Genomic DNA, 27,566 nt, shown 5'->3' on the forward strand with positions numbered 1-27,566 from the left:
AGCCAGACACAAAAGGCAATGTATTGTATGATTCTGTTTCTTGATGATTTTTTTTTTAGAGATAGGATCTCTGTTACCTACGTTGGAGTGGTCTGCTCATAGTTTCCTGCAAGGTTGAACTCCTGGACTCAAGCTGCCACCTCACCCTCCAAAGTAGCTTAAGCAAGCACCATGCATAGCTAATGTTTAATTTTTTATAGAGACAAGGTCTTGCTATGTTACCCTGGTTGGTCTTGACCTCCTGGGCTCCAGCAATCCTCTCACCTTGGCCTCCCAAGCCACTGGTATTACAGGTATGAGGCACTGCACTCAGTCCTTGATTCTACTTAGATGAAATGTACAGAACAGGCAAACCAGAAAGCAGACTGGTGGCTGTCAGACACTGGGACTAGAGAACAGGACTGAGCAGTGACAGTCTAATGCATACGAAGTTTACTTTTTAAGTAATAAAAATGTTTTGGAACTAAAGGTGATGGCTGCAAAATGTTGTGAAGATAGAAAATGCCAATGGATTGTACACTTTAAAACAGGATTTCTTTATTATGTGAATTTTAGTTCAAGAAAAAAAGGTAAGAATAGAGATTTGGGAGGTTGGGAGGTGTTAACTTTGACAGACAACTTTATACCTAACTAGGAATACAAATCACCAATTTTATTTAGATCTGTGGTTAAGAAGTTAGTCACGAAAACTAACGTAGGCAAGCAAACTTTATTACAAAATAATCAATTTGGTCATACTGAAATTTGCAGTGGTTTGGCTGTGTGTGATGGTGCATGCCTGTAATCTTAGCACTCTGGGAAGCTGAGAGAGGAGGATAACTTGAGCTCAAGAGTTTAAGACCAGATTGAGCAAGACAGTAACTCCATCTTTACTAAAAATAGAAAAAGTGGCCAGGAGAATCACTTGAACCCAGAGATTGTTGTGAGCTAGCGTGCTACCATGGCACTCTAACCTGGGCAGCAGAGTGAGACTGTCTCCAAAAAAAAAAAAAAAAAAAGAAAAAAAAAGAAAGAAAGAAACCTGGAGGGTAAGTAGCTAAAAACAGAAATTGAAAGAAACTAATTTTTTTCAATGCAAATAAGCATGCAATATTACAAGAATTATTCCCTCTATTTAAATGCTCTGAGTCATTTAATTCAATTAAAAACACAATTATCAAATTATTAAAAGTGAAAAATATGAAGAAAAACAAAGAACTGCAGTTACCTGGGCCGCTCAACATGGCTTTTATTGTTCCTGATGTTAGTGCATGTTCCCTTTTTACAATAAACTCATGACCGTCAGAAGATATCAATTTGACATACATGGCGTCAGGGCCTTCACAGCCACCATAGGTTTTCTCCTCTCCATCTAAAGTGAATCACATTATGGATTAAAAATAAACAGATTTACTACCAAGGATAAAATGTGAAGAACTTAGGCCAGAAACATTTCTGGAAGGTAATAACCACCAAGACTTTAAAGTTTTTAACTCCTTGTTTTACTACTGTCTAAATGTTTTCCAATGTCAGAAAATGTCTAGAGTCAAAAATGACATTAGGTAAAAATTTAACAGCATCCAGTATTTTTCAAGGAGGTTATTAACTTTTTGTGACCAAAGCAGCACATTCAAATTTGAAGACGAAGACAAAATATTTAAATTGTATAACTTTATTCTATCATCCAGAATACTCAGTTTTAGAAAAACCTGTTTATGAATGAATGTTTATATACCATATGAGCTGAACTTCCTATCTAAGCTCAAAGTTAAGAGTTCTTTTATGCAGCATTTTACTCTTGATCCTAAAAATAATGATCAAAATATTTACTGCACAGTTTAAATTACTGCATGATTAAAATAATGAACAGAGACAAATATCAGTCCTTAAAAATTCAAAGTTGAGATAAGGAGATAGAGTGCACGGGTGTTATTTTGCTACTAGGCACCCCCAGCGACAATGTGCTGGCTTCTGCCAGAGTAGCCAGCTCAGCGTGACCTTTTTAGGGAATATTTTTGTACATCCTAAGATCTTTCCTCACATATATAACTTTTACAATTTTGTTACTATAACAGAATATTAAATTTTGCAATTACTAAAGTATGAAAGATAGTACCTTAAGGCTTGCTTATTCTAAACATTTAGGAAGCCCTAGAAAGAAGCAGTAAGGGCGGCGCCTGTGGCTCAGTGAGTAGGGCACCAGTCCCATATACCAAGGGTGGCAGGTTCAAACCCAGCCCCGGCCAAACTGCAACAAAAAAATAGCCAGGTGTTGTGGTGGACACCTGTAGACCCAGCTACTCAGGAGGCTGAGGCAAGAAAATCACCTAAGCCCAAGACCTGGAGGTTGCTGTGAGCTGTGACATCACAGCTCTTTACCGAGGGCAACAAAATGAGACTGTCTCTAAAAAAACAAAGAAGCAGTAAGAGAAAGATAAAGCTAAAGGGCTATACAGCCACAAATATCCATTTATTAATATGTTGTTAAAAAACAAGTTAATTCGGGGCGGTGCCTGTGGCTCAGTGAATAGGGCGCCGGCCCCATATACTGAGGGTGGTGGGTTCAAACCCGGCCCCGGCAAGAAAAAATAGCCGGGTGTTGTGGTGGGCACCTGTAGTCCCAGCTACTCGGGAGGCTGAGGCAAGAGAATCGCCTAAGCCCAGGAGTTGGAGGTTGCTGTGAGATGTGACGCCACAGCACTCTACTGAGGGCGACAAAGTAAGACTCTGTCTCTAAACAAACAAAAAAACAAGTTAATTCAGAAATTCCTAAAACTAAGATTAATAAATATCAAAACCCCCTATCTGCCTAAACTGTTTAATTCAAACTGAATCACAGGAAAACAACCAAACTTAAACTGAGGAATAGTCTTTAAAATTCTTGACTGTCACTGGGCACAGTGGTTAACATCTATAATCCCAGCATTTTGGGAGGCCTAGCTGGGAGGATTGCTAGGGGCCAGGAATTCAAAAGCAGCCTGAGAAAGAGCAAGACCCTGTTTCTAAAAAAAATTAAAAAATTAACAGGGTATGGTGGTGCATGCCTATAGTATCAGGTACCTGGGAGGCTGAAGCAGGAGGACTGCCTGAGCCCAGAAGTTGGAGGCTGCAGTGAGATCACTGCCTGGGTGACAGAGATCTTGTCTCTCTCTTACACACATACAAAGTAGGGAACTGTTCAAAGGAGACTAAGACAAGTTAATGCACAGGATTAAAAAATAAACCTGCTGGGCGGCGCCTGTGGCTCAACGGGTAGGGCGCCGGTCCCATATGCCGGAGGTGGCGGGTTCAAGCCCAGCCCCGGCCAAAAAAAAAAAAAAAAATAAACCTGCTATAAAGAATACTACTTCAACACTTGGGAAATTCTGAATATGGACTGAAGTATTTAGGTATGAAGCACTGTATGTATGTGTGCAATAAAATATTTTATTTATTTATTTATTGAGACAGAGTCTCATTATGCTGCCCTCAATAGAGTGCCGTAGTGTCACAGCTCACAGCAACCTCAAACTCTTGGGCTTAAGCAATTCTCTTGCCTCAGCCTCCTAGTAGCTGGGACCACAGGTGCCCGCCACAATGCCTGGCTACTTTTTTTTGGTTACAATTGTCATTGTTTAGCTGGCCCCTGCCAGATTTGAACCCGCCAGCCTCAGCGCATGTGGCTGGCACCCTACCCAAAGAGCTATGGGCGCCATGTCTTTTATTTGTTTTTATTTTCTGTAGAGATGGTATTTCACTAAGTGGCCTGGCTAGACTTGAACTCCTGGCCTCAAGTGATCCTCCTATCTTGGCCTCACAAAGCCCTGGGACTACAGGCATGAGCTATGGTGCTTAACCCCTACATCTTAAATGGTATAGAAAAAAGCGTATTATGTGTATATATAAACGTTTATAATAAAGGAGTTAAACAAAAATTCCACTCTGACATATTGACTATTTAACATTAAAAGCACTTAAAAACAGCAGGAAGATCATTTTGACCGTCACGTTGTTTCTTTAAAAAAAAGCAAAAGATGAAATTCCCACGTAAAAGATACAACACCCTTATCCATTTGGCTGGGGGTGGAGGGGAGACAGAGTTTCACTCCCTCACCCTGGGTAGAGTGCTGTGGCATGGTTAGAGCACAGCAATCTCAAACTCCTGGGCTCAAGTGATCCTGTTGCCTCAGCCTCCCAAGTTAGCTAGAAGTACAGGTATGCACCACCATGTCTGGCTAGTTTTTCTATTTTTAATTAGAGATGGAGTCTCACTTTTATGCAGGCTGATCCGAAACTCCTGAGCTCAAGCAATCTACCCACTGTGGCCTCCCAGAGTGCTAGGATTATAGGTGTGAACCACCATGCCTAGCCTTAAGGATTAGAAGTGGAGACCTAGAAAATCCTATACAGACCTTGTTAAAATGATTCTTAGTTTTTCAAGCCTCTTCACGTAATTTAGTTAGTTCTTTATATCTCTTAAATATGTAAAAGTAACTTCTAAACTATTCAAACATACAGACTTTTACCAGTTTTTGCCAATTTTTTTTTTTTTTTTTGAGACAGAGCCTCAAGCTATCACCTTGGGTAGAGTGCTGTTGCATCACAGCTCACAGCAACCTCCAACTCCTAGGCTCAAGCGATTCTCCTGCCTCAGGCTCCCAAGTTGCTGGGACTACAGGCACCCGCCACAATGCCCTGCTATTTTTTGGTTGCAGCCGTCATTGTTGTTTGGCCGGCCCGGACTGGATTCAAACTTGCCAGCTCAGGGTATATTTGGCTGGCATCTTAGCTGCTTGAGCCAGAGGAGCGGAGCCAAGTTTTTGCCAACTTCTAAGAACAAAAGTAAAAATAGTTATCAATTATTTCAATGTATGCTTCTAATATTTTTTGTAAATGAAACCATTACATATGTTTGTTGGAAAAGTTTCAAATTTTTTTCTTTTGAGACAAGAGTCTTACTTTGTAACCCTCCATAGAGTGCTGTGGTGTCATGGCTCACAGCAACCTCAAACTCTTGAGCTCAAGTAATTCTCTTGTCTTAGCCTCCTGAGTAGCTGGGACTACGGGTGCACGCTGCAACGCCTGGCATGAGCTGGAGGTTGCTGTGAGCTATGACGACAGGGCACTCTACCAAGGGCGACATAATAAGACTCTGTCTCAAGAAAAAAAAAATAAACTCCATAACTTGGAAAAAGAACATTATCTCCAACTTTCACACTAAATGGTTGAATCTCTCCTCCATTTCCTTTAAAGCCTGATCCAACAGCCACTACCTCACAATACTCTTCCTTGAGATTTTTCTGGAAGCATAATGCCTCTTTTGGTTATAGTTTCAGCTGTACACCTTTCAACCAATACTCTTGATTGAAGAGTAGAAGAAACTTGGCGGTGCCTGTGGCTCAACTGAGTAGGGCACCGGCCCCATATGCCAGAGGTGGCAGGTTCAAACCCAGCCCTGGCCAAATACTGCAAAAAAAAAAAAAAAAAAAAAAAAAAAAAAAAAAAGAGTAGAAGAAACTTTCTAAATGCTTGTCCTGCCATGACTCCCACCACTGCAGCCCCTACTCTGCCCGTGCACTGCTGGGCTGTAACTTTTTTACTTTATACAGTTAACATTTTGCACTTGCTGTCTATTATGGATAGAGCATGATTATATGGTAAAAATAAGCTGTTGATGTAAACAACTAATTTTAGTCTACTCTGACCATTTTTTAAACTTGCATTTACTGATTTTGAATGCCTATCTTTGAGAAGAAAAACTAGACTTCTGCTATTTGAAACACAAAATAACCTTTACATAACTTACCCATAATGTTCTCAGTAAATTCTACGCTGCTTCCCCGGGAACTTTAGTAATTTCCTGAAAATAACAACAACACCATATTAAGATCAATGCTGCCAAAGAAATATTTTCACCAATTGTGACTTAATGTGTCTTTGGTGTTAAACGCTTAAGGCCTCTCTCTCATTCCTTGTTACACAAGACTTTACCATTCCAATGCAGAAAAAGCACCATACTTATATGAATCAACTGGAAAATGCACACATGGCTGGGCATAGTGGCTCATGCCTGTAATCCTAGCACTCTAGAAGGTGGAGGTGGGTGAATTGCCTGAGCACACAAGTTCAAGACCAGCCTGAGCTAGAGCAAGACATTGTCTCTAAAAAACAGCTGGTGGTGTGGGTGCCTATAATCTCAGCTCCTTGGGAGGCTGAGGTAAGAGAATTGCTTTAGCCCAAGAGTTTGAGGTTGCTGTGAACTATGACATCACTGCACTCTACAGAGGGCAACAAAGAAGACTCTGTCTCAAAAAAAAAAAAAGGGGGTGGCGCCTGTGGCTCAAAGGGGTAGAGCGCCAGCCCCATATGCCGGAGGTGGTGGGTTCAAACCCAGCCCCAGCCAAAAACTGCAAAAAAAAAAAAAAAACACACATGGATCATAATTATCAAGGAAAACTGCTATACTTTGATGTTCTTTTTTTTTTTAAACTGTAGAAAAGAATATTTTATTGAAACAGTTTCTCAATTAACTATGGAGCAAAGCATACTGAGATGTTCTTAGACAGTGCTCTCTTATAATTTTTCTGGGTAAAGATCTCTGTTGAGAATCCACAGAAAACTATGGATCCTAATGTATGGCCTTTGACCCTGGTTTTAGGAAGTAGCCTCTAATTACTTGGAATTTCCCCAGTGTTAAAATGTCTTTGTTGGCAGAATGCAGGGGCTCACGTCTGTAATCCTAATACTCTGGGAAGCTGCAGTAGGACTGCTGAGCTCAGGAGCTCCAGACCAGCCTGAGCAAGAGACCTGTTTTTACTAAGAATAGAAAAATTAGCCAGTCCTAGTGGGAGGCTTCTCAATGGACTGAAGTAGAAGGATGGCTTGAACCAGGAGTTTGAGGTTGCTGTGAGCAAGGCTGAGGCCATGGCACTCTAGCGTAGGTAGCATAGTGAGAGTCTGTATCCAAAAAAAAAAAAAAAGTCTTTTTTTTTGGCTCAGATGGTTTACGTATCTCATAGTGGTCCTCTAGATAAACAAGAGGACTCAGGATAAAGGGGTTTGAGTGCCTCCGTATGAGCATGACCTCTACCTGGGGTGGAGCTGGAGACTGAGTTTAACCTCGTTGTTCATGTCTACATAATGAAACCATAATAAAAACCCTAGACACCACAGGTCAGGTGTGCCCTGGAGGTTAAGAATACTCTGTGCCTGGTGGCACCTATAGGTCAAGCGGCTAAGGCGCCAGCCACATACACTAGAGCTGGCGGTTTTTTTTTTTTTTTTTAATTTATTATTTTTTTTTTTTGTAGAGACAGAGTCTCACTGTACCGCCCTTGGTAGAGTGCCGTGGCGTCACACGGCTCACAGCAACCTCTAAGTCTTGGGCTTACGCGATTCTCTTGCCTCAGCTTCCCGAGCAGCTGGGACTACAGGCGCCCGCCACAACGCCCGGCTATTTTTTTGTTGCAGTTTGGCCGGGGCTGGGTTAGAACCCGCCACCCTCGGTATATGGGGCCGGCGCCCTACTCACTGAGCCACAGGTGCCGCCCCCGAGCTGGCGGGTTTGAATCCAGCCTGGGCCTGCCAAACAATGACAACTACAACCAAATAAAAAGCTGGGCGTTGTGGCGGGCGCCTATAGTCCCAGCTACTTGGGAGGTTGAGGCAAGAGAATCACTTAAGCCCAGGAGTTGGAGGTTGCTGTGAGCTGTGACGCCACAGCACTCTACCCAGGGTGATAGCTTGGGGCTCTGTCTCAAAAAAAAAAAAAAATACTCTGTGCCTTGCTACACTTCAGTATGTAGGAAGAGAGATGCGTCCTGACTCAATAGCAAGGACACAGGAAGTTCTATATCCTGTATTTACCGAATAGAGGTAGACACTAAGCAAATATTTTCTTCAATGAATGATGATATGATATAACCAAGGGCATGAGGTAACTCCCAAGATAATGAAAACAGATAAGGCTTGCCCTCCAATGTATAAATAAGTATAATCTTACTTTCCATGCCTTTAATATACAGGCCATGAAAGTTCTGAAATTTAACAATGAAGTGGTAAAAAAAATTAACATTCTTTTTGAAAAATATTAAATTTTACAAAATAACAAGATTATTGCTAGGCCAGGTATGGTGGCTCATGCCTGTAATCCTAACACACCGAGAGGCCAAGGAGGGTGAACTGCCTGAGCTCACTGGTTCCAGACCAACCTGAGCAAGAACAAGACTCCATCTTTAATAAATAGCTGGGTGTTGTTACAGGCACCTATAGTCCCAGCTACTTGGGAGGCTAAGGCAAAAGAGGATTGCTTGAGCCCAGGAGTTTGAGGTTTCTGTGAGCTATGATGCCACAGCACTCTACCCAGAGTAACCAGGGTGGCAAAGAGATTTTTATCTCAAAAAAAAAAAAAATGATTACTACTAAAGGAAAAGGGTTCCTATTTTCAGTAATTTGTATTTTAACAATGCACTACCACAGTTCTTCAAAGGAAGCTCTTATTCATAACGGTATCTTTTTAGGCCGGGTGCAGTGACTTATACCTGTAATCTTAGCACTCTGGGAGGCTAAGGCAGAGGGACTGCCTGAGTTCATGAGTTTGAGACCAGCCTGAGCCAGAGTGAGACCCCATCTCTAAAAATAGCTGGGCATTGTGGCAGGGAGCCTGAAGTCCCAGCAAGGGTATCACTTGAGCCCAGGTGTTCGAGGTTGTTGTGAGCTGGAACACCACAGTTCCCTACCAGGGCAACAAAGTGAGACTCTGTCTCAAAAAAAAAAAAAAAAAAAAAGGGAAGGGTCAAGAAAACTAACCACAATGTTTTGGAGCAGGAAAGTAATTTGCAGATAACTGGAATCCCTCATTCTAGATAACATCATCCACATACAGAGACAGAGCGGCTGAACGATTTGTTCTAGGCAGTGACAAGAGTAGGAGCAGAAATCAAATGTATCTTAATCTAAAATGCTTGCCAAGCATAGGAGGAGATATTTTGGGTAACATTTCTAATGTGAGATAAAGCAGAGAAAAAGGGCCACCGGGGCAATGAAATATTACTAACAATTTGTTGGCCTAATAAATGGTAAACATTGTATTAATTGTTCTACATAATCTTTTATTTATTTATTATTTTTTGAGACAGAGTCTCAAGCCATTGCCCTGGGTAGAGTGCAACCTCCAACTCAGGCTCAAGTGATTCTCTTGCCTCAGTTTTTTTTCTATTTTTAGTAGAGATGAGGTCTCTTTTGCTCAGGCTGGTCTCGAACTTGAGAGTTTCAGCAATCCACCTGCTCCAGAGTGCTAGGATTACGATTACAGGAGTGAGCCATCACGCCTGGCCTCTATGTAGTCTATCCTAAAAATAACTCTTCAGTGGCCAGACGCAGTGGCTGACACCTGTAAACCCAGCAGTTTGAGAGGACAATGCTGAGGGAATAGGATACCTTGAGGATAGGAGTTCAAGACCAGCCTAGGTAACACAGTAAGACTCTGTATCTACAAAAAATTAAAAAAAAAAAAAAAATTGCAAGGTGCAATAGTGTGCAACTGTAGCAGCTACTTGGGAGGCAGCAGAATGAACTGAGTTCAGGAGCTGAGGTTACGGTGAACTAAGATGACACGCTGCACTCCAGCCTAGGTAATAAGAGACCCTGTCTCTTAAAAACACAAAAAATCAAGACCAAAGAACAACAAAACAAACCCCCCAAAAACCTTCCACAAGGGAATTATTGTCCCCATTTTAGAGATGAGGACATGCTGAAAGAGCCTGGTACTTGCTCAAGGTTTCTTCAGTTTAAATGGCAGCATTGTAACCAGCTTTATGAACAAATTTCAATCACTCCTATGTTCTGGCTTTTAAAAATAATCCTCTCCCTTAACTAATTATTTGACTTGAGTGAGTTGTTTGCCAGAAATGGTGGATTTTCTCTGAGACAAAGGAGTTGAGATTCTGAAGACTTCTGGGCAGACTTGAGGCCAAGATTGGCCAAGACTCACCACCCTGTGGCAATCTGTCCCAAACACTAGACAGAGCCTTATTAATTTTAACACAACCTGCCAAAATGCAGGTAACACCTTGTTAATCTCCCTTTTAAAAAAGCCAGGGACTCTCCACTAGTGGAAGACACAGATAGACTTGAAGCTGTTTCTTCTCAGAAGGTATCTGCGATATTAAAATTTCCCTTTTTGGCAATCCTCATTGTCTCAGCATTTGGTTATTCTATGCCCTAAGCAACTAGACTAGACTGAAACTCCCTCCTGGTTTCAATAATATCATTAGGATTTTTTTTTTTTTTTTTTTTGTAGAGACAGAGTCTCACTGTACCGCCCTCGGGTAGAGTGCCATGGTGTCACACGGCTCACAGCAACCTCTAACTCTTGGGCTTACGCGATTCTCTTGCCTCAGCCTCCCGAGCAGCTGGGACTACAGGCGCCCGCCACAACGCCCGGCTATTTTTTTGTTGCAGTTTGGCCGGGGCTGAGTTTGAACCCGCCACCCTCGGCATATGGGGCCGGCGCCCTACTCACTGAGCCACAGGCGCAGCCCAGGATTTTTTTTTTTTTTTATATCATTAGGATTTAAATGTAGGTAGGTTTAACCCTATAGTCCATATTCCACTCCTACTACACCCTACAGCCAGCCACAGAACAAAAATTCTGGCTTGAGTTAAACTTATTTTCTACTACTCCTGAGAGCTGCTGATATAAATAAATCCCTAAATAGTTCTCTAAAATTTAAAAATAGTACTATGTCATTCTATGTGGTTAGGAAAATTCAAAGCCACTATTATTTTCTTCTCTACCTATTGCTTTGGAACAATTGTTTTAAACAACAGCAAAATTCTAGAAACACTTGAAGTACAAGAATTTCAAGTGCCAACATTTCTATCTGGAAAATATCCAGAGGAAAACATCTAGGTTGTTAACTAGCAGTAGCTAAGCAACTATACAAAATCACATCTTAGAATCCCCTTGGGTAGCAACAGTTCTTCTACAGCCTTAATATAGTAAATGAATTCTACAATTTATACAACAGGGGTAATAAGAGGAGGGGAGAAAAGGGGAGACTCATCACTACTAACAGAAAAAAAATCAACATTAAGAGTTAACATTTCCTAATTCTTTAGAAGTTATAAATATTTAAAATATGTAAGTCTGGATCTAATCCATAGAAATCTAACCTATAGAAATTTAAGTTTGAGGAGACCAAAATTTCATTTCAAACATTTGAATTCTGAATTCTAGAAATACGATTTGGACAGGCAAAAGGCAGTGATCGGGGAACAATGGGTTGAGTACAGTTCTAGGGAGAAGGCAGAACATGAATGATGGCCTGATATATGTCATTGTGGTTTTAGAGTATCACACATAAACATTACTTTTAAAGGTTTTTTTTTTGAGACAGAGTCTCACTTTGTCATCTTCCATAGAGTGATGTGGTATCACAACTCACAGCAAACTCAAACTCTTGGGCTCAAGTGATTCTCTTGTCTCAGCCTCCCAAGTAGGTGGGATTATAAGCTACCACCGCAATGCCCCAGCTGGCTATTTTTAGAGACGGGGTCTCGCTCTTGCTCAGGATGGCCTCCAACTCATGAGCTCAAGCAATCCACCTGCCTCAGCCTCTGAGAATGCTAGGATTATAGGAGTGAACCACCACACCTGGCCTTAAAGGTTTTTTTTAAAGTAACAAATACTAAAAATCTAGTTGAGCCGCTTAGGCCTACACTGAAATCAGTTTTAACCTAGTATCATTGAACAATCAAAAGATCTGTGAATAGTCTATCCTTTTTCTGATTTGTAATGTTACCTTTATCATATTCTATATTGTTAGATGAACTTCTATATTCTTTCCTTCTAATCTATTTATAGCTAACCATTACCCTCCCTGCTTTAATTATAATAGATAAACATGAATGGTTGGGTAAATCTTCCCTTTTGTTATTGGATTTCTTGTTAGGCCTACCTTCAGGTACTTTTTAGTTTCTATTACGAAACTAAACATGAATTGAGTTGGATGCTATCACATTTACTGAAAGTTTATGTTAAGTAGATAGCTAGAAATCCTGGCTGTCCTGGGAAAAGATAAAGGTGGGCCCCCAGGCCTCCATCTTAGTGCCTCCCACCTTAATTTTGTCCTAAGTGATTGCTCACGGGGAAGAAGTCAATGTGTCACCTGCAAAAGATATAGAAGACTCTCTACCTAGCAACAGGTCCAACAATCTTAAAGGTGACTCTATGGCTTGAGACAAGACTCTCACTTTGTCAGAGTAACATGTGATCATAGCTCACAGCAATCTCAAACTCTTGGGCTCAAGCAATCCTCTTTTCTCAGCCTCCTAAGTAGATGGGATTATAGGCACCTGCCAAGACACCTGACTGTTTTTAGAGATGGGTTCTCACTCTTGCTCAGGCTGGTCTCAAATTCCTGAGCTGATGCAATCTATCCCTCAGCCTCCCAGAGTGCTAGGATTATAGGCCTGAGTCACTGTGCCCTGCCCTTTTTTGAGACAGGATCTCACTCTATTGAACAATCATAGTTCACAGCAACTTACAACTCCTGCCTGAGCTTCAAGCAACCCTCCTGCCTGTCTCTAGAGTAGCTGAGACTTTAGGCACTTGCCACCACACCAGGCTAATTTTTCTTTTCTTTCTTTTTTTTTTTTTGTCAGAGGTAGGGTCTCCCTATGTTGCCTAGGTTAGTCTCCTGGCCTCAAGTGATCGTCCTTCCTTGATCTCCCAAAGGGTTGGGATTACAGGTACCAGCCACCATGCCAGTCCAAAAATATAAGTTCTAAATTGTAAACAACTAGAAAAATGTTTTGGGGCGGCACCTGTGGCTCAGTCGGTAAGGCGCCGGCCCCATCTACCGAGCGTGGTGGGTTCAAGCCTGGCCCCGGCTGAACTGCAACCAAAAAAATTGCTGGGCGTTGTGGCGGGCGCCTGTAGTCCCAGCTACTCGGGAGGCTGAGGCAAGAGAATCACTTAAGCCCAGGAGTTGGAGGTTGCTGTGAGCTGTGTGATGCCATGACACTCTACCCAGGGCGACAACTTAAGGCTCCTTCTCAAAAAAAAAAAACAAAAACAAAAAAAAAAAAATGGGCGGCGCCTGTGGCTCAGTGAGTAGGGCGCCAGCCCCATATGCCAAGGGTGGCGGGTTCAAACCCAGCCCCGGCCAAACTGCAACAAAAAAATAGCCGGGTGCTGTGGCGGGCGCCTGTAGTCCCAGCTACTCGGGAGGCTGAGGCAAGAGAATCGCTTAAGCCCAGGAGTTGGAGGTTGCTGTGAGCTGTGTGATGCCACGGCACTCTACGGAGGGCCATAAAGTGAGACTCTTGTCTCTACAACAACAACAACAAAAAATGTTTTGAAAGATATTGTCCAAACAGATGGCAATTGGTACCACTTGAGATTGTTCCAAGACATGAACAAAAGGAAATGGAATCCAGTTTCAGTGTGGGCAACATGGCCGATTTTTTTGTTTTTTTTTTTTTTTGAGACAGAGTCTCAAGCTGTTGCCCTGGGTAGAGTGCCGTGGCGTTATAGCTCACAGCAATCTTAGACTTCTGGGCTGAAGTGATTCTTTTGCCTCAGCCTCCCAAGTAGCTGGGACTACCGGTGCCCACCACAACACCCGGCTATTTTGTTGTTGTTGCAGCTGTCATTGTTATTTTAGCAAGCCTGGGCCAGGTTTGAACCCACCACCCCTGGAGTATGTGGCAGGCGCCCTATCCACTGAGCTACAGGAGCTGCATAGGGTGCCCCTTTATTCACTTGGGTGCCAGTAGGCTGAGTTCAAAAAGGAAGCCAGTGTGAGGGGCAAGGCAAATGGGAATATATGGCTCAGCACCCGTAGCTCAGTGTTTAGGGTGCTGGCCACATACACGGGGGCTGGCAGGTTCAAACCTGGCCTGGGCCTGCTAAACAATAACTACAACAAAAAAATAGCTGGGGGCAGCGCCTGTGGCTCAGTGAGTAGGGCGCTGGCCGAGGGTGGCGGGTTCGAACCCAGCCCCAGCCAAACTGCAACAAAAAAATAGCCAGGCATTGTGGCAGCCGCCTGTAGTCCCAGCTACTTGAGAGGCTGAGACAAGAGAATTGCCTAAGCCTAAGAGCTGGAGTATGCTGTGAGCCACTCTACTGAAGGCAAGAACTTGAGACTCTGTCCCCAAAAAAGGATGGGAATATAAGGGTCAGGGGTTTCTGGGTTGGTGCACTCATCCCTGTTGGGTGGGCTTTTATATTTGGTTCTACATTGGGGGCCTTTGAGCTTGGCCCTATCAGAGACTGGGAAAAAGAGAGGCAACAGAGAATGTAGGCTTGTCTGAAATACTTTTACCTAGAAGGAATATCTATTCTTCTACTCTGTTATTTACAACTGACCTTTTCTTTTTAAATTTACTTATTTTACTAGAGCTCTTCTTAAAGCATGACAAAATTGATTTTTCAAAATAAGAAACAAATACATGCGTAGAACCAAGAAGGTCATGAATGAACAACGGTCAGTCTAATGATTAATTTCTGACTATATGTAAGAATTTGGAAAACAAAGCAAACTATATTAATAAAAAAATCGAATATTCACAGGCCTATCTGAAGAAACAAGAAGAGAGACCTCATAATAAAAACTGACAGAAGTAGGATGCAATTCCATTTTGTAACAGGACATCAAAATATCCTGCCTCCAGAACTTTTCAAACTGGTTGAATTTGTATCTTTAAGGAAAAGCTGAAATTCTCATTCTGGCCGATTCAATGTATCACAAGGCTCTTATATTTAACTCTTGACCGGGCAGCGCCTGTGGCTCAAGGGGTAGGGTGCCGGTCCCATATGCCGGAGGTGGCGGGTTCAAACCCAGCCCCGGCCAAAAAAAAAAAAAAAATATTTAACTCTTGACCAGGTAGCGTTAATATCTGCTAATAATTCCTCCTCCTCTTTACCTCCATTGTAGAATTTATAGTTTTCTTCTGTATGGAGTCAAAAGCTTCACAGCTGTCTTTGCTTCTTCAACTAGGTGTGAGTTTTCACAAGGCAGGGAGGTTCTCTTCTTCATGACCCACAAATCCAGCACAACAGTAGTTACACAGTAATGTTAACAAAGTGATGCCTCATACAATAATGTAACTACCCTAGATAAACATATTTAGATAATATATCATCCTGAGCTTTCTAACAGGATAAAGTCATTCAATGGCATATGCTTTTGACAAAGATTGATCCATGCTTTAATGTTAGCATTTAGTATAATTAGAATTTTAAGACAAACATAATGAAAACTGTTCTTTTCAAGAAACATCAATTTAGGGCGGCGCCTGTGGCTCAGTGAGTAGGGCGCCAGCCCCATATGCCGAGGGTGGCGGGTTCAAACCCAGCCCCGGCCAAACTGCAACCAAAAAATAGCCGGGGGTTGTGGCGGGCGCCTGTAGTCCCAGCTGCTCGGGAGGCTGAGGCAAGAGAATCGCGTAAGCCCAAGGGTTAAGAGGTTGCTGTGAGCCGTGTGACGCCACGGCACTCTACCGGAGGGCGGTACAATGAGACTCTGTCTCTACAAAAAAAAAAAAAAAAAGAAAAAAAAGAAACATCAATTTAAGTTTATTGGAATACTTTGGAGTATATATGGAGGGAGGGTGTGACCAAGCAAGCAGTGGTATTCCATCTTTCACAATGGAACTAAGTCAGTATGAATTCTGGGCCAGGGGCAGTGGCTCGTACCTGTAATGCCAGGAGGCCAAGGTGGGAGAACTGCTTGAGGCCAGGAGTTTAAGACTAGCTGGGCAACATAAAGAGACCACCTACCTACAAAAAATTATTTTATAAATTTGGCTGGGGGGTAGCAGCACACTCTTTTAGTCCTAACTACTCTGAAGGCTGAGGTGGGAAGATCATTTGAATCCAGGAGGTGGAGATGGCAGTGAGCTGTAATAGGGCCACTGCACTCCAGCCTGGGTGACAGAATGAGACTCTTGTCTCTTAGGGAAAAACTAACAGTAGAAGCAATTTTTATTCTAAAAAGACTTCTAGGACATAGCCATGTTTTATGAAATTAAGATAGCCAAAACATGTCTCATAATTATGTACTATCACAAATTATAAATAATACATGAAAATGTATAAAACATGCATTCCTGCACAAGATCTTTGGAATTTCATTTTTCCTAAAAACTGATTCAGGTATCTGAAAATGTTAACAATTTGAGATGTCCTTAAATCTTCTAGGACTGAAACTTGCTCCCAAACCTTTCCCAGTTTTAGAACAAGTTTTTTTGTTCTCAGTGGCAGTGGGTCAAAGAGAGTTCTTTGCTTTTACTAAGAGATTCTATCAGGTCACTTAAAGTACAAGCACTGACCCTGATTTTCAATGTTTCTGATAGCTAAAAATTAGTAGCAACCTAACTGTAGTCCTAAATGGCCAAACTATTACTAAAGTAATGACTCTTCCACTATGCAGTAAAAAACTTTATTATGATATCTCATCAGCAGGGCCCTGGTTTCTAATAACACATCCTCAGAAATACCAGTCCTGCGATCTGCTTATCATGAATTGTGGGGGCTTCAGGAATTCTGGCTAATAGAAATACCACTGATATTTAAAAGCTCTATCTTAGACTGGCCACAAACAATCGATCAAGAACATTACACAGGGTGGGGGGGAACCACAAAAGACAATCACAGTAATGCTTTTTTTTTGCAGTTTTTGGCTGGGGTTGGGTTTGAACCCGCCACCTTCGGCATATGGGGCCGGCACCCTACTCTTTTGAGCCACAGGCGCTGCCCGACAATCACAGTAATGTTAAGTGGTCCCTGGGTAAATAGCGAATGCTCAGTTATTTACACTTTGGGGGTGTGTGTGTGTATAGTTGTTTCATGTATCAAATTACAAATGGCAAAAATAATAAACATGGATTTCCCAAATCCTTATATTGGAAAAGAAAAGTCAAAGCGAATAGCTAAAGAGGACAATTTTTTCAACAAATAAGCTGGAACTGGGTATCTATGTGGAAAACAAGAACCTCACTGTTACCTCACATCACACACAAAAATCAATGAGATGGCTCGCATAATTAAACTCGAAAGGCAAAAAAAAAAAAGGAAGAAAATGGAATATTTTCATGACATCAGTGTAGGCAAAAATTTCTCAGAAAAGATACTGTAAGTACATAAAAGAAAAAAACCTGATAAACTGGATTCTGTCAAAAAGAAAAAAAATCTGCTCATGAAAAAAATGAAGCTCAGGAGCCTGTGGCAGGAGGATAGCTTGAGCTCAGGAGTTCAAGGCTGTAGTACACAATGATGTGTGAACAGCAATTGCATTCTAGCCTGAGTGACCTAGTAAGACTATCTCTACAAACAAACAAAAAAATCCCTTAACTAAAAACACAAAACCAAATGTTTACTGATGGCTAATATGCCAGGTGCAAGATTCTAACCTCATGGGGAATGGTGAGGACAGAAAATTAAAACAAAATAGTAAGTGAAATGGAAGATGTGCTATGGGAAAAATAAAGCAGGGTAAGGTAGATAGGGAATGGGAAGAGAAAGCAAGATGGAGTTGCCATTTCATACAGGATGAATGAAATGTCTCACTGACGTGTGACAAAGACCTAAAGAAAGGGACTGAGTCATGGATATCTGGAGAGGGAACTTTTTAAGGAACAAGAACATCAAGGCAACCAGTTTGGCCAGAGGAGTGAGTTGAAGAGAAAGAATCAGGAAAGAGGCGAGAGAATGGGGAGTTGGGCCTTTTCAAACAGAAGAGTGATAGATAAGGAGCACAGATTGAGATGTGCTTCCCAAATGCCCAGTGTAACAACCCAAGGGCATGAGTGTATGCCTTCTTTGCTGTGCTATCTCCTTGATTCTCTCCTAACCTGTCTTTTGCTGTTTTCTCTAATTCCTGAAGACTTGATTTCAGCATTCCATATAAGCAGTGCTTACAAGCAGTCTGTGTTAGAAACCCCACTGGTTTGTCACCTTGTGAGAAGTTATCTAACCTTTCTGTGCCTAGTTTCCTTAACTGTAAAATGGGAATAAATATAGCATTTACCTCACAGGACTGTTTTAAAGAATAAATGAGATTATAAATAAATCACTTAGGGCTGGGCATAGTGGTATGCAGGCCACTATTCAGGTATGCAGGCCTGAATGCAGGCCTGTAATCCTAGCATTCCAGGAAGCTGAGGAGGGTAGATTGAGCTCCTGAGTTCAAGAGCGAGACCCATCTGTACTAAAAATAGAAAAATAAACCAGGTGTTGTGGCGGGCACCTGTAGTGCCAGCTACTTGGGCGGCTGAGGCAAGAGAATAGGTTAAGCCCAGGAATTTGAAGTTGCTGTGAGCTCTTCTACCCAAGGCATGGAGTAAGACTTTGTCTCAAAAAATGAACAGTTGGCTCAGTGCCTGTAGCTCAGCGTGAGGGGAGCTGGCCACATATATACCAAAGGTGGCGGGTCCAGCCTGGCCTGGGCCTGCTAAATAACAATGGCAACTGCAACCAAAAAAATAGCCAGGCGTTGTAGTGGGTGCCTGTAGTCTCAGCTACTCAGGAGGCTGAGGCAAGAGAACTGCTTAAGCCCAAGAGTTTGAGGTTGCTATGAGCTGTGATGCCACAGTACTCTATAAAGGGCAACATAGTGAGACTCTGTCTCAAAATAAATAAATAAAACAATTATAAATTACTTAGAATAGTACCTGGTGCACAGTAAATACATTAAACACTAGCTATTATCATTCTATTTACTTCTGAACCATAGCTTCATTTCTTTTTCTTTTTTTGAGACGGAATCTCACTATGTTGGCCTCAGTAGAGTGCCGTAGCGTCATAACTCACAGAAACCTCAAACTCTTGGGCTTGAGTGATTCTCTTGGCTCAGCCTCCCAAGTAGCTGGGACTACAGGTGCCCATTACAACGCCTGGCCATTTTTTGTTGCAGTTGTCATTGTTTAGCTGGCCCAGGCCAGGTTTGAACCTGCCACCCTTGGTGTATGTGGCTGGTGCCGTAACTACTGTGCACTACAGGCACCGAGCCTATAGGTTCATTTTTATATGTACTGTAGACCTACCAGGTGCCAGGCACATCTCTACTACATTCTTGAGATAAAACTGTGGACAAAATAAAGAACCCACCCTTACTCCCATTCTAAAACTCAAATTTTATTCTTAGCAGGCCATAAGGTCTCTGTCACACCTATTCCAACTCTGCAGCTTAGATGCAAAAGTAGTCACAAACAAGACTACTTGTTGATGAGTGTGGCCCTATTATTATTATTTCTTTTTGTAGAGACAGAGTCTAACCTTATCATACTGCTCATAGCAACCTCCAACTCCTGGGCCTACGTGATTCTCTTGCTTCATCCTCCCAAGTAGCTGGGACTACAGGCGCCCACCACAATGCCCAGCTATTTTTTTGTGGCAGTTTGGCCTGGGCTGGGTTTGAACTCGCCGCTCTCGGTACATGGGGTCAGTGTCCTACCCATTGAGCCACAGGCACTGCCCAAGCGTGACCATATTCTAACAGAAATTTATGGGCGCAGAAATGTGAATTTCATGTAATTTTTCGCATACAGTAGATTCTACAGACAGTAAATCTCTAAGTTGACCACCAAGAGACTTTAACAAACTGATCAACGTAAGGAACTAGACCTACTGTACTGAGACATGCATGTGGTACAAATCTGGTTTATGAAAATTAGGTCAAGGAAGGGAGGTGGTCAACTATGGAAGTTCTAGCGCAGGCGTCCTCAAACTGCGGCCCGCAGGCCACATGAAGTGGTCTGAATTGTATTTGTTCCCGTTTTGTTTTTTACTTCAAAATAAGATATGTGCAGTGTGCATAGGAATTTGTTCATAGTTTTTTGTTTTTTTTTTTTAAACTATAGTCCGGCCCTCCAACCGTCTGAGGGACAGTGAATTGGCCCCCTGTTTAAACAGTTTGAGGACGCCTGTTCTAGTGTGTTATGAAATACACTCTTCTCTGAATTTTTGTTCAACTATAAAAAAAGGCAAAAACCATTTTTAGCTTGTGGGCAGTACAGAAACAGGTGGTGGGCTGCCTGCAGTTGCAATTTACTGACCACATTCTAGGAGGTTCTTAATCTGCAGTTCCCTACTCTTAAAGGTTCATGTTTAAGAAGCAGAAGAATTCTGGGGTGGGCTTGGTGGCTCACACCTGTAATCCTAGCACTCTGGGAGGCTGAAGCAGGTGAATGGCTTGAGTGCAGGAATATGAGACAACTCTGAGCAAGAGTGAGACCCTGTTTATAAAAATAGCCAGGTGCTGGGCGGTGCCTATGGCCCAAGGAGTAGGGCGCCAGCCCCATATACTGAGGGTGGCGGGTTAGAACCTGGCCCCGGCCAAACTGCAACAACAAAAAAGTAGTGGGGCGTTGTGGTGGGCACCTGTAGTCCCAGCTACTCAGGAGGCTGAGGCAAGAGAATCGCCTATGCCCAGGAGCTGGAGGTTGCTGTGAGCTATGACGCCACAGCACCCTACCTAGTAGGATGACAGAGTGAGACTAGCTCAAAAAAAAAAAAACCTTTGGCCCACCAGTGGGTTCAAGAGGCTCTTATCAAATACTTCACTTCGTCACATAGTCAATTTTTATTTATTTTTTTTGAGACAGAGCCTCAAGCTGTTGCCCTGGGTAAAGTGCCGAGGCATCACAGCTCACAGCAACCTGGGCTCAAGGGATTCTCCTGCCTTCACCTCCCAAGTAGCTGGGACTACAGGCACCTGCCACAGCACCCGGCTATTTTTTGGTTGCAGCTGTCATTGTTCTTTGGCAGGCGGATTTGAACACATCAGCTTAAGTGTATGTGGCTGGCACTTTAGCCACTTGAGCCATGGGTGCCAAGCCACATAGTCAATTTTTTTTTTTTGTAGAGACAGAGTCTTACTTTATTGCCTTCGGTGGACTGCCATGATGTCACAGGACTCACAGCAACTTCCAGCTCTTGAGCTTCCGCCATTCTCCTGCCTCAGCCTCCCGAGCAGCTGGGACTACAGGCGCCCGCTACAACGCCTGGCTATGTTTTGGTTGCAGTTCAGCCAGGGCTGGGTTTGAACCCGCCACCCTCGGTATATGGGGCCAGCGCCCTACTCACTGAGCCACAGGTGCCACCCCACATAGTCAATTTTTAATCTTATTCTTAGCGGTGTTTTATACACTTGACTTCTCCCTGTCTTGAAACAGTTTCTTCATAAATATCCCAGATGTCATACTCTCCTGGCTTTTCTGCTTCCATCACTGTTCCTCTTCTGATCAGAGTGTTCCTAATCATCTGCCTTTTTTTCCGTTAACATTCTCTATTTGATGTCTTACATGTCTTAGGTTTAAATATCTATAAAATATGACTCCTAGGTTATCTCCCTAAGTTCTCCCCTGAGTGCCAGTCATAGATATTCAACTTATCTGACACATATTCTCATTTGTTTAATAGTTACCAACTCCTTGGGGCAGCACCTGTGGCTCAGTGAGTAGGGCGCCGGCCCCATGTACCAAGGGTGATGGGTTTGAGCCTGGCCCCAGCCAAATGGCAACAACAACAAAAAATAGCTGGGCGTTGTGGTGGGAGCCTGTAGTCCCAGCTACTTGGGAGGCTGAGGCAAGAGAATCACCTAAGCTCAAGAGCTGGAGGTTGTTGTAAGCTGTGATGCCACGGCAATCTACCAAGGGCGACAAAGTGAGACTCTGTCTCTAAAAAATAATAAATAAATAAAAATTATATCTTAAAAAAAAAAAATTCAACCAAAAAATAGCCGGGCCTTGTGGCGGGCGCCTGTAGTCCCAGCTACTTGGGAGGCTGAGGCAAGAGAATCGCTTAAGCCCAGGAGTTGGAGGTTGCTGTGAGCTGGGTGAGGCCACGGCACTCTACCGAGGGCCATAAAGTGAGACTCTGTCTCTACAAAAAAAAAAAAAAAAAAAAATTAGTTATCAACTCCGCTCTGGAAGCTGAGGGAAGATCAATTGAGCCCAGTAGTCTGAAGTTATGATGAGCTATGATTGTGCCACTATACTTCAGCTTAGGTGACAGAGCAAGACCCCATCTCTTAAAAAACAAAAAAAGAGAGAGAAAGATAGTGAGGCTCCCTTCCCAGCCTTCTCCATTTCAGTAAATGGCACTACCACGCACCCAGATGCTTAGGCAAAACAGTTTATTATTTAAAAAACAAAACACTGTCCCAAAAGTGAAAGAAAAGACTCATTTGGCTCCAGTTTCCAATTACATATAAATTAGACTACTTCTCACTAACTTGCAGCTCGACACCTCTAGTTCAAGCCACCATATTTCAACTAAGATATTAAAAAAGCTTCTTTGAGCTAGTTTCCCTACTTTTCTCTTAGCTGGTCTTTCTCCACCCAGCAACCAGTTATCTGAAGCATAAATCACACTTTGTTCTGCAAAAATATGCAATGGGTGGCTCACACCTGTAATTCTAGTACTCTGAGAGGCTGAGGAGGGTTGACTGAGTTTGAGACCAGGCTGAGAAAGAAACACCCCTCCACCCCAACCCTAGTCTCTAAAAACTAGCTCTGTGTTGTGTTGGGCACCGTAATCCCAGCTACTCAGGAGGCTGAGGCAAGAGGATCCCCTGAGCCCAAGAGTTTGAGGTTGCTGTGAACTATGATGTCAGGGCACTCTACCTAGGGGGACAGAGTGAGACAATCTCAAAACAAACAAAAATCTGCCAGTGGAAACTGGACTTGGTGACTTACACCTGCAATCCCAGCACTCTGTGAGGCCAAAGCTAGTGGTGGACTGCTTGAGCTCAGGAGTTTGAGACCAGCCTGAGGAGTGAGACTCCCATCTCTAAAAGAAAAAAAAAAAAAAAGTCCCAGCTCCTTGGGAAGCTGGGGCAAGAGGATCACCTGAACCCAAGAGTTTGAGGTTGCTGTGAGCTACAATGCCACAGCACTCTAGCCAGGGCATCAAAGTGAGACAGTGTCTCAAAAAAAAAAAAAAAAGCTAATGGCGTCTCTTAACAGTCAGAAAAAGGACCATAAGTCTCCATTTTATTTACTCCCTTGCTAACCATTTTGATATCCCTCACCACTCTTCTTTCACTATGCTCCAGACACATTGGACTTATAATTTCCTGAATATTATTCCTGAAGATCAAGTTTATTCCACCTCAATGTCTTTGCATTTGCTGCTGTTGAAAAGCTCTTCCTTTAGATATCTCTCATCATTTAGACCTTGAAGTAAAAACATATTTGCTTTTACTACCTAGGTGTTGCCCTGGGTAGAGTGCCATGTGTCACAGCTCACAGCAACCTCAAACTTTTGGCTTAAGTGATTCTCTTGCCTCAGTCTCCCGAGTAGCTGGGACTACAGGCACCCGCCACAACACCTGGCTATTTTGTTGCTGTTGTTGTAGTTATCATTGTTTTAGCTGGCTTCGAACCCCCAGCCTCAGTGTATGTGGCCGGCTCTGGACCCACTGAGCTATGGGTGCCGCCCCATATTTGCTTACTTTTATACATTCTCTCTTTTCTCAAGATCCAAGAGCACAGGCCTGGAATAGTGCCTGGTATACAGCATACATTCAAAATAAATACTTCTTGAGCAAATGTAGTATCATTTTCATCACCAAGGCTTGAAATTTCAGGCATCATTGGATGGGATTTTTTCTGGTCTTATTTTATAAAGGAACAATAAAGTATTTAGGACAGCAGGTCAGCTGAAATGTAACAGATTTTCCTGGCCCAGCTCAGCGGCTCACTCTGTAATCCTAGCATTCTGGTAGGCTGAGACTGGAGGATTGTTTGAGCTCAGGAATTCCAGATCAGCCTAAGCTAAGAGTGAGATTCTGTCTTTACTAAACACAGAAAATTAGCAAGGTGCCTGTACACTCAGCTACTGGGAAGGCAGAGGCAGAAGGCTCACTTAAACCCAGGAGTTTGAGGGTGCTGTCAGCTAGGCTGGAGGCCCACAGCACTCTAGCCTGGGCAGTAGAGTGAAACTCTCTCAAAAAAACAAAACAAAACAAAACAAAAAGATTTTTTGATTATTTTCCAGTACTTAAAAGTCTACCAAAATAACAAGACAAACATTTTAGATGATTTAAACATCACTTTAGAACTTGATATGTATATGGCTGACTATAACTTCTAGCTAGAAACTACTGGCTAGTTATATTACAGAATTCATCTAGTAATGAAAATGGTTTCTTTCACTTAAAATAAATGTGTATACCTGTTTTTGAATGGTAATTATTAATCTCACATTTAGGAAAAAGAGACAATCATGTAAAAATTAAAAAGGGACCCCAAAGCATCACTGGCAATAAACAATAAATACCCACGTTAGGGACCACAGCTGTTTCCTTGCCATTGTATCTGCAGAATGAATAAATGCACATGTGAACAGTAATGTTTCAACAACATGAACTATATTGTGATATAAACAAGACCAGAGACTTAGCATTTTTAGGCCAATTAACAGAAAAGGAAAAGACTATTTGGGGATTCAAAAAACAATTATGGCAGTTTTAAAGTGGGCTTTTTAGAAGTCTAAATATTTTCGGTTGTTTTCTGTCGCACTAAATGACTCTACACAGTTATGTTACTAAAGAGATTTCAGTTCCTTAAGAGAAAGGCAATAGGCACTGCACTTGACACTAGACACCTCCTTTCAGACAAGGCTGGGAAGAAGATGCTCGCAAGCACCAACGTATCAAGTTGGGCACAGATCGCCCAACAAGTTGCCAAAGGGCTAACTTCTTGAGGTCCTATAGAGAGGGCCTTCTCCTGGGACTACGGGCTGACTTCTATAAAAGAAGGAATCTGAGTGCACATAAAAGCAAAATGGAAAAGCGATAGGGCTGGCATGCTTCGAACTCCACCCTCCTCGGGCATAGCCCACAGAAAGTCCAACCTTGATGGCTCCCGCCTCTGCATCTCCTCCTTTTCAAGCCCACCAGCAGCGCCAGGAAAGGTCCCGCCGCCCTCTTCTCCCCTCCCCCAAAGGAGCTGGAGAGGCCCAGGGAGGTTAAGAGCTTCCGTTCCTTCCCCGCCCAGATGGGAAGGGGTTGGAAGTGGTATTGCGAGTTCGCCCAGTCCCATTCTTCCTCGTTCTCCACGCGTACCCAGAGCTCCGTTCTCGCCCTAGCCCAAGACTCACTCGTTAGCCCCGCAGCCACCGCAGCAGAGTCCCAGCGTACCGCCACAGCCCCTAATCCAGGGCCGCCCCCCCACCCCCAGCTGCCTGCCCCGGCGGGTTCCGGGGCAGCTAGAGGAATTACTTCCGCTGGGTCACAGCCGATTTCTGTGATGCGCGGGAGATTAGTACCTGGTGGGGTGGGGACGCAGAGTCTACCGCTCACTTTCGTCCGGAGGAAGTGCGTAGAGCTCCCTCCCCCACAGCAACACAGGCCAGTCTAAGAAATGTCAACCAATCCGGGCCTAGGGCTTCCGGATTCCCAGCGTGCAGTGCAGACTCTGATCCAATAGCTGTAGGAACAGCAAGCTTAAAGAGGCGCTCGGAGGCCCGAGACCGCACTGCATCCTGGGATTCGCGGTTTCCGGCTGTGGCAGTACTGTATTCTGGGACTTGTAGTTCTTCGCGCTCACTGTTACCGCTTTTGATGGTTTTACAGTTTACACCTGCCTATGGTTCTGGGTTACGCCTGGAGGTAGGAGACTGCAGCGGAAAAACTGAAACATGGGAGTGCGGTTTCTATGCTAACGTCGTGCTCTTTATAAATCAGCATCTGTTCCTTGTGAAAAGTTGCAGTGCATGCTGAAGAATGTCTTGGCTCGCGTTATGCGCTGGCCTCATTTCCTCCCTTCCCGGTATCGTTCAATGTTTACTGAAAATTAACCACGCCTCTACCCCCCACGCTGGGGGCCTTTCCAGTCTTTCTGGGTTTGCTCAGCTGTCCTCAATTCTGAGTTCATTCCCGGAAAGTCCAGGTGTCTTCTACCATCTTTATTCCGTCCTGGGACCATCTTGCTCGCTCCACGATCCCCGTCCCCCTCACACCTTCATTTCCTGTGTTTAGATATATTGGCATCTTTCCAGGAAGGCTGAAACAGCTAAACAGACTTCTGCTTTCTGGGAGCGTGGCATTAAAAGAATGCAGGCCCAAGACATTCTCAATTTAAATTGCTCAACTTGGCACTGTGTGTCCACAAAAGGAAAATAGATACAGACTACCCATTGATTTAATTGTTGATCTGATTAACGACTTGCCAGAGTGTGTTTTCTTTTTTCTTTTTGGAGACAGTCTCACTTTGTTGCCCTCAGTAGAGTACTGTGGCATCACAACTCACAGCAACCTCCAGCTCTTGGGCTTAGGCGATTCTCTTGCCTCAGCCTCCCGAGTAGCTGGGACTACAGGCGCCCGCCACAAGGCCCAGCTGTTTTTTGGTTTGCAGTTCAGCCGGGGCCGGGTTTGAACCCGCCACCCTTGGTATATGGGGCTGGTGCCTTACCGACTGAGCCACAGGCGCCGCCCCAGCTTCCATCTTTAAATGGAATCTCCTGGATGATATTAACCAAGGGTTATTAAAAAAAAACAAAACAGGGCGGCGCCTGTGGCTCAAGGAGTAGGGAGCCGGTCCCATATGCTGGAGGTGGCAGGTTCAAACCTAGCCCCGGCCAAAAACCAAAAAAAAAAAAAAAAAAAGAAAAGAAAAGACTTTGTCTCAAAAGTCTTAAAAAAAAAAAAAAAAACAGCAGCTACTTGGGAGGCTGAGGCAAGAAAATCACTTAAGCCCAGGAGTTGTAGGTTGCTGTGAGCTGTGTGAGGCCACGGCACTCTACCGAGGGCCATAAAGTGAGACTCTGTCTCTACAAAAAAAAAAAAAAAACAGCCTTTTTTTTTTTTCTGAGACAGAGTCTCACTGTCTCCCTGGGTAGAGTGCAATGGCATCATAGCTCACAGCAATCTCAAACTCTCTTGGGCTTGAGCAATCAATCCTCTTGCCTCAGCCTCTGCAGTAGGTGGGACTATAGGTGTGCCACTACTCCCAGCTAGTTTTTCTATTTTTAGTAAAGACTGGGACTTGCTTTTTCTGAGGCTCCTCTCGAACTCCTAAACTCAAACAATCCACTGGTCTTGGTTTCCCAAGAAACCTAGTGCTAGGATTACAGGCGTGAGCCAGCACGCCGAGCCCAAGTTGTTTATATTCAACAAATGTCTTCAAATTGGAAAATCCATTTAACTATAAATAATAACTCATGTAATCCTTTATCACAATAAGATCTTTTTGCTACTTTTTTTTTTGCAGTTTTGGCCAGGGCTGGGTTTGAACCTGCCACCTCTGGCACATGGGACCAGCACCCCACTCCTTTGAGCCACAGTCACCGGCCCTCTTTTTTGCTACTTTGAGAAGTAAAGCAAACAGGCATTTTTTCATCTGCTTACAGTATCTGTAGATTCTCTGAATATACACTATTAAAGAAAAACATTCCTGCTGGTGGTGGCTCATGCCTGTAATCCTTGCAATCGGGGTGGTTGAGGTGGGTGGATTGTTTGAACTCAGGAGTTCGAGACCAGCCTGAGCAAAAGTGAGACACCCCCCCCCATCCCTACTAAAAATAAAAAACTGAGGCAAGAGGATTGCTGGAGCCAGAGTTAGAGGTTGCTGTGAACTATGACACCGCAGCACTC

The 27,566-nt window shown here is 43.3% G+C and overlaps 1 protein-coding gene across 3 annotated transcripts in view; it reads right to left on the minus strand.

The window, feature by feature from the left end:
* ELOC (elongin C) overlaps positions 1-25,298 on the minus strand; it is a 33,634-nt gene extending 8,336 nt beyond the window's left edge. The window contains exons 1-3 of one of the 3 annotated variants that reach the window (XM_053559259.1): positions 25,241-25,298; positions 5,765-5,818; positions 1,208-1,351 (exon numbers count right to left, since the gene is read on the minus strand). In XM_053559259.1, coding sequence (XP_053415234.1) covers positions 1,208-1,351; positions 5,765-5,768 — 148 coding nt within the window. In that variant the 5' untranslated portion in view covers positions 5,769-5,818; positions 25,241-25,298. Of the gene's footprint in view, positions 1-1,207; positions 1,352-5,764; positions 5,819-25,072 lie in introns of all 3 variants that reach the window. The other 2 variants (XM_053559260.1, XM_053559261.1) reach the window with 2 other exon arrangements.
* Between the last annotated feature and the right edge of the window lie 2,268 nt (positions 25,299-27,566).

Source organism: Nycticebus coucang, chromosome 13, assembly GCF_027406575.1.
Source record: "Nycticebus coucang isolate mNycCou1 chromosome 13, mNycCou1.pri, whole genome shotgun sequence".
Classification (NCBI taxonomy): domain Eukaryota; kingdom Metazoa; phylum Chordata; class Mammalia; order Primates; family Lorisidae; genus Nycticebus; species Nycticebus coucang.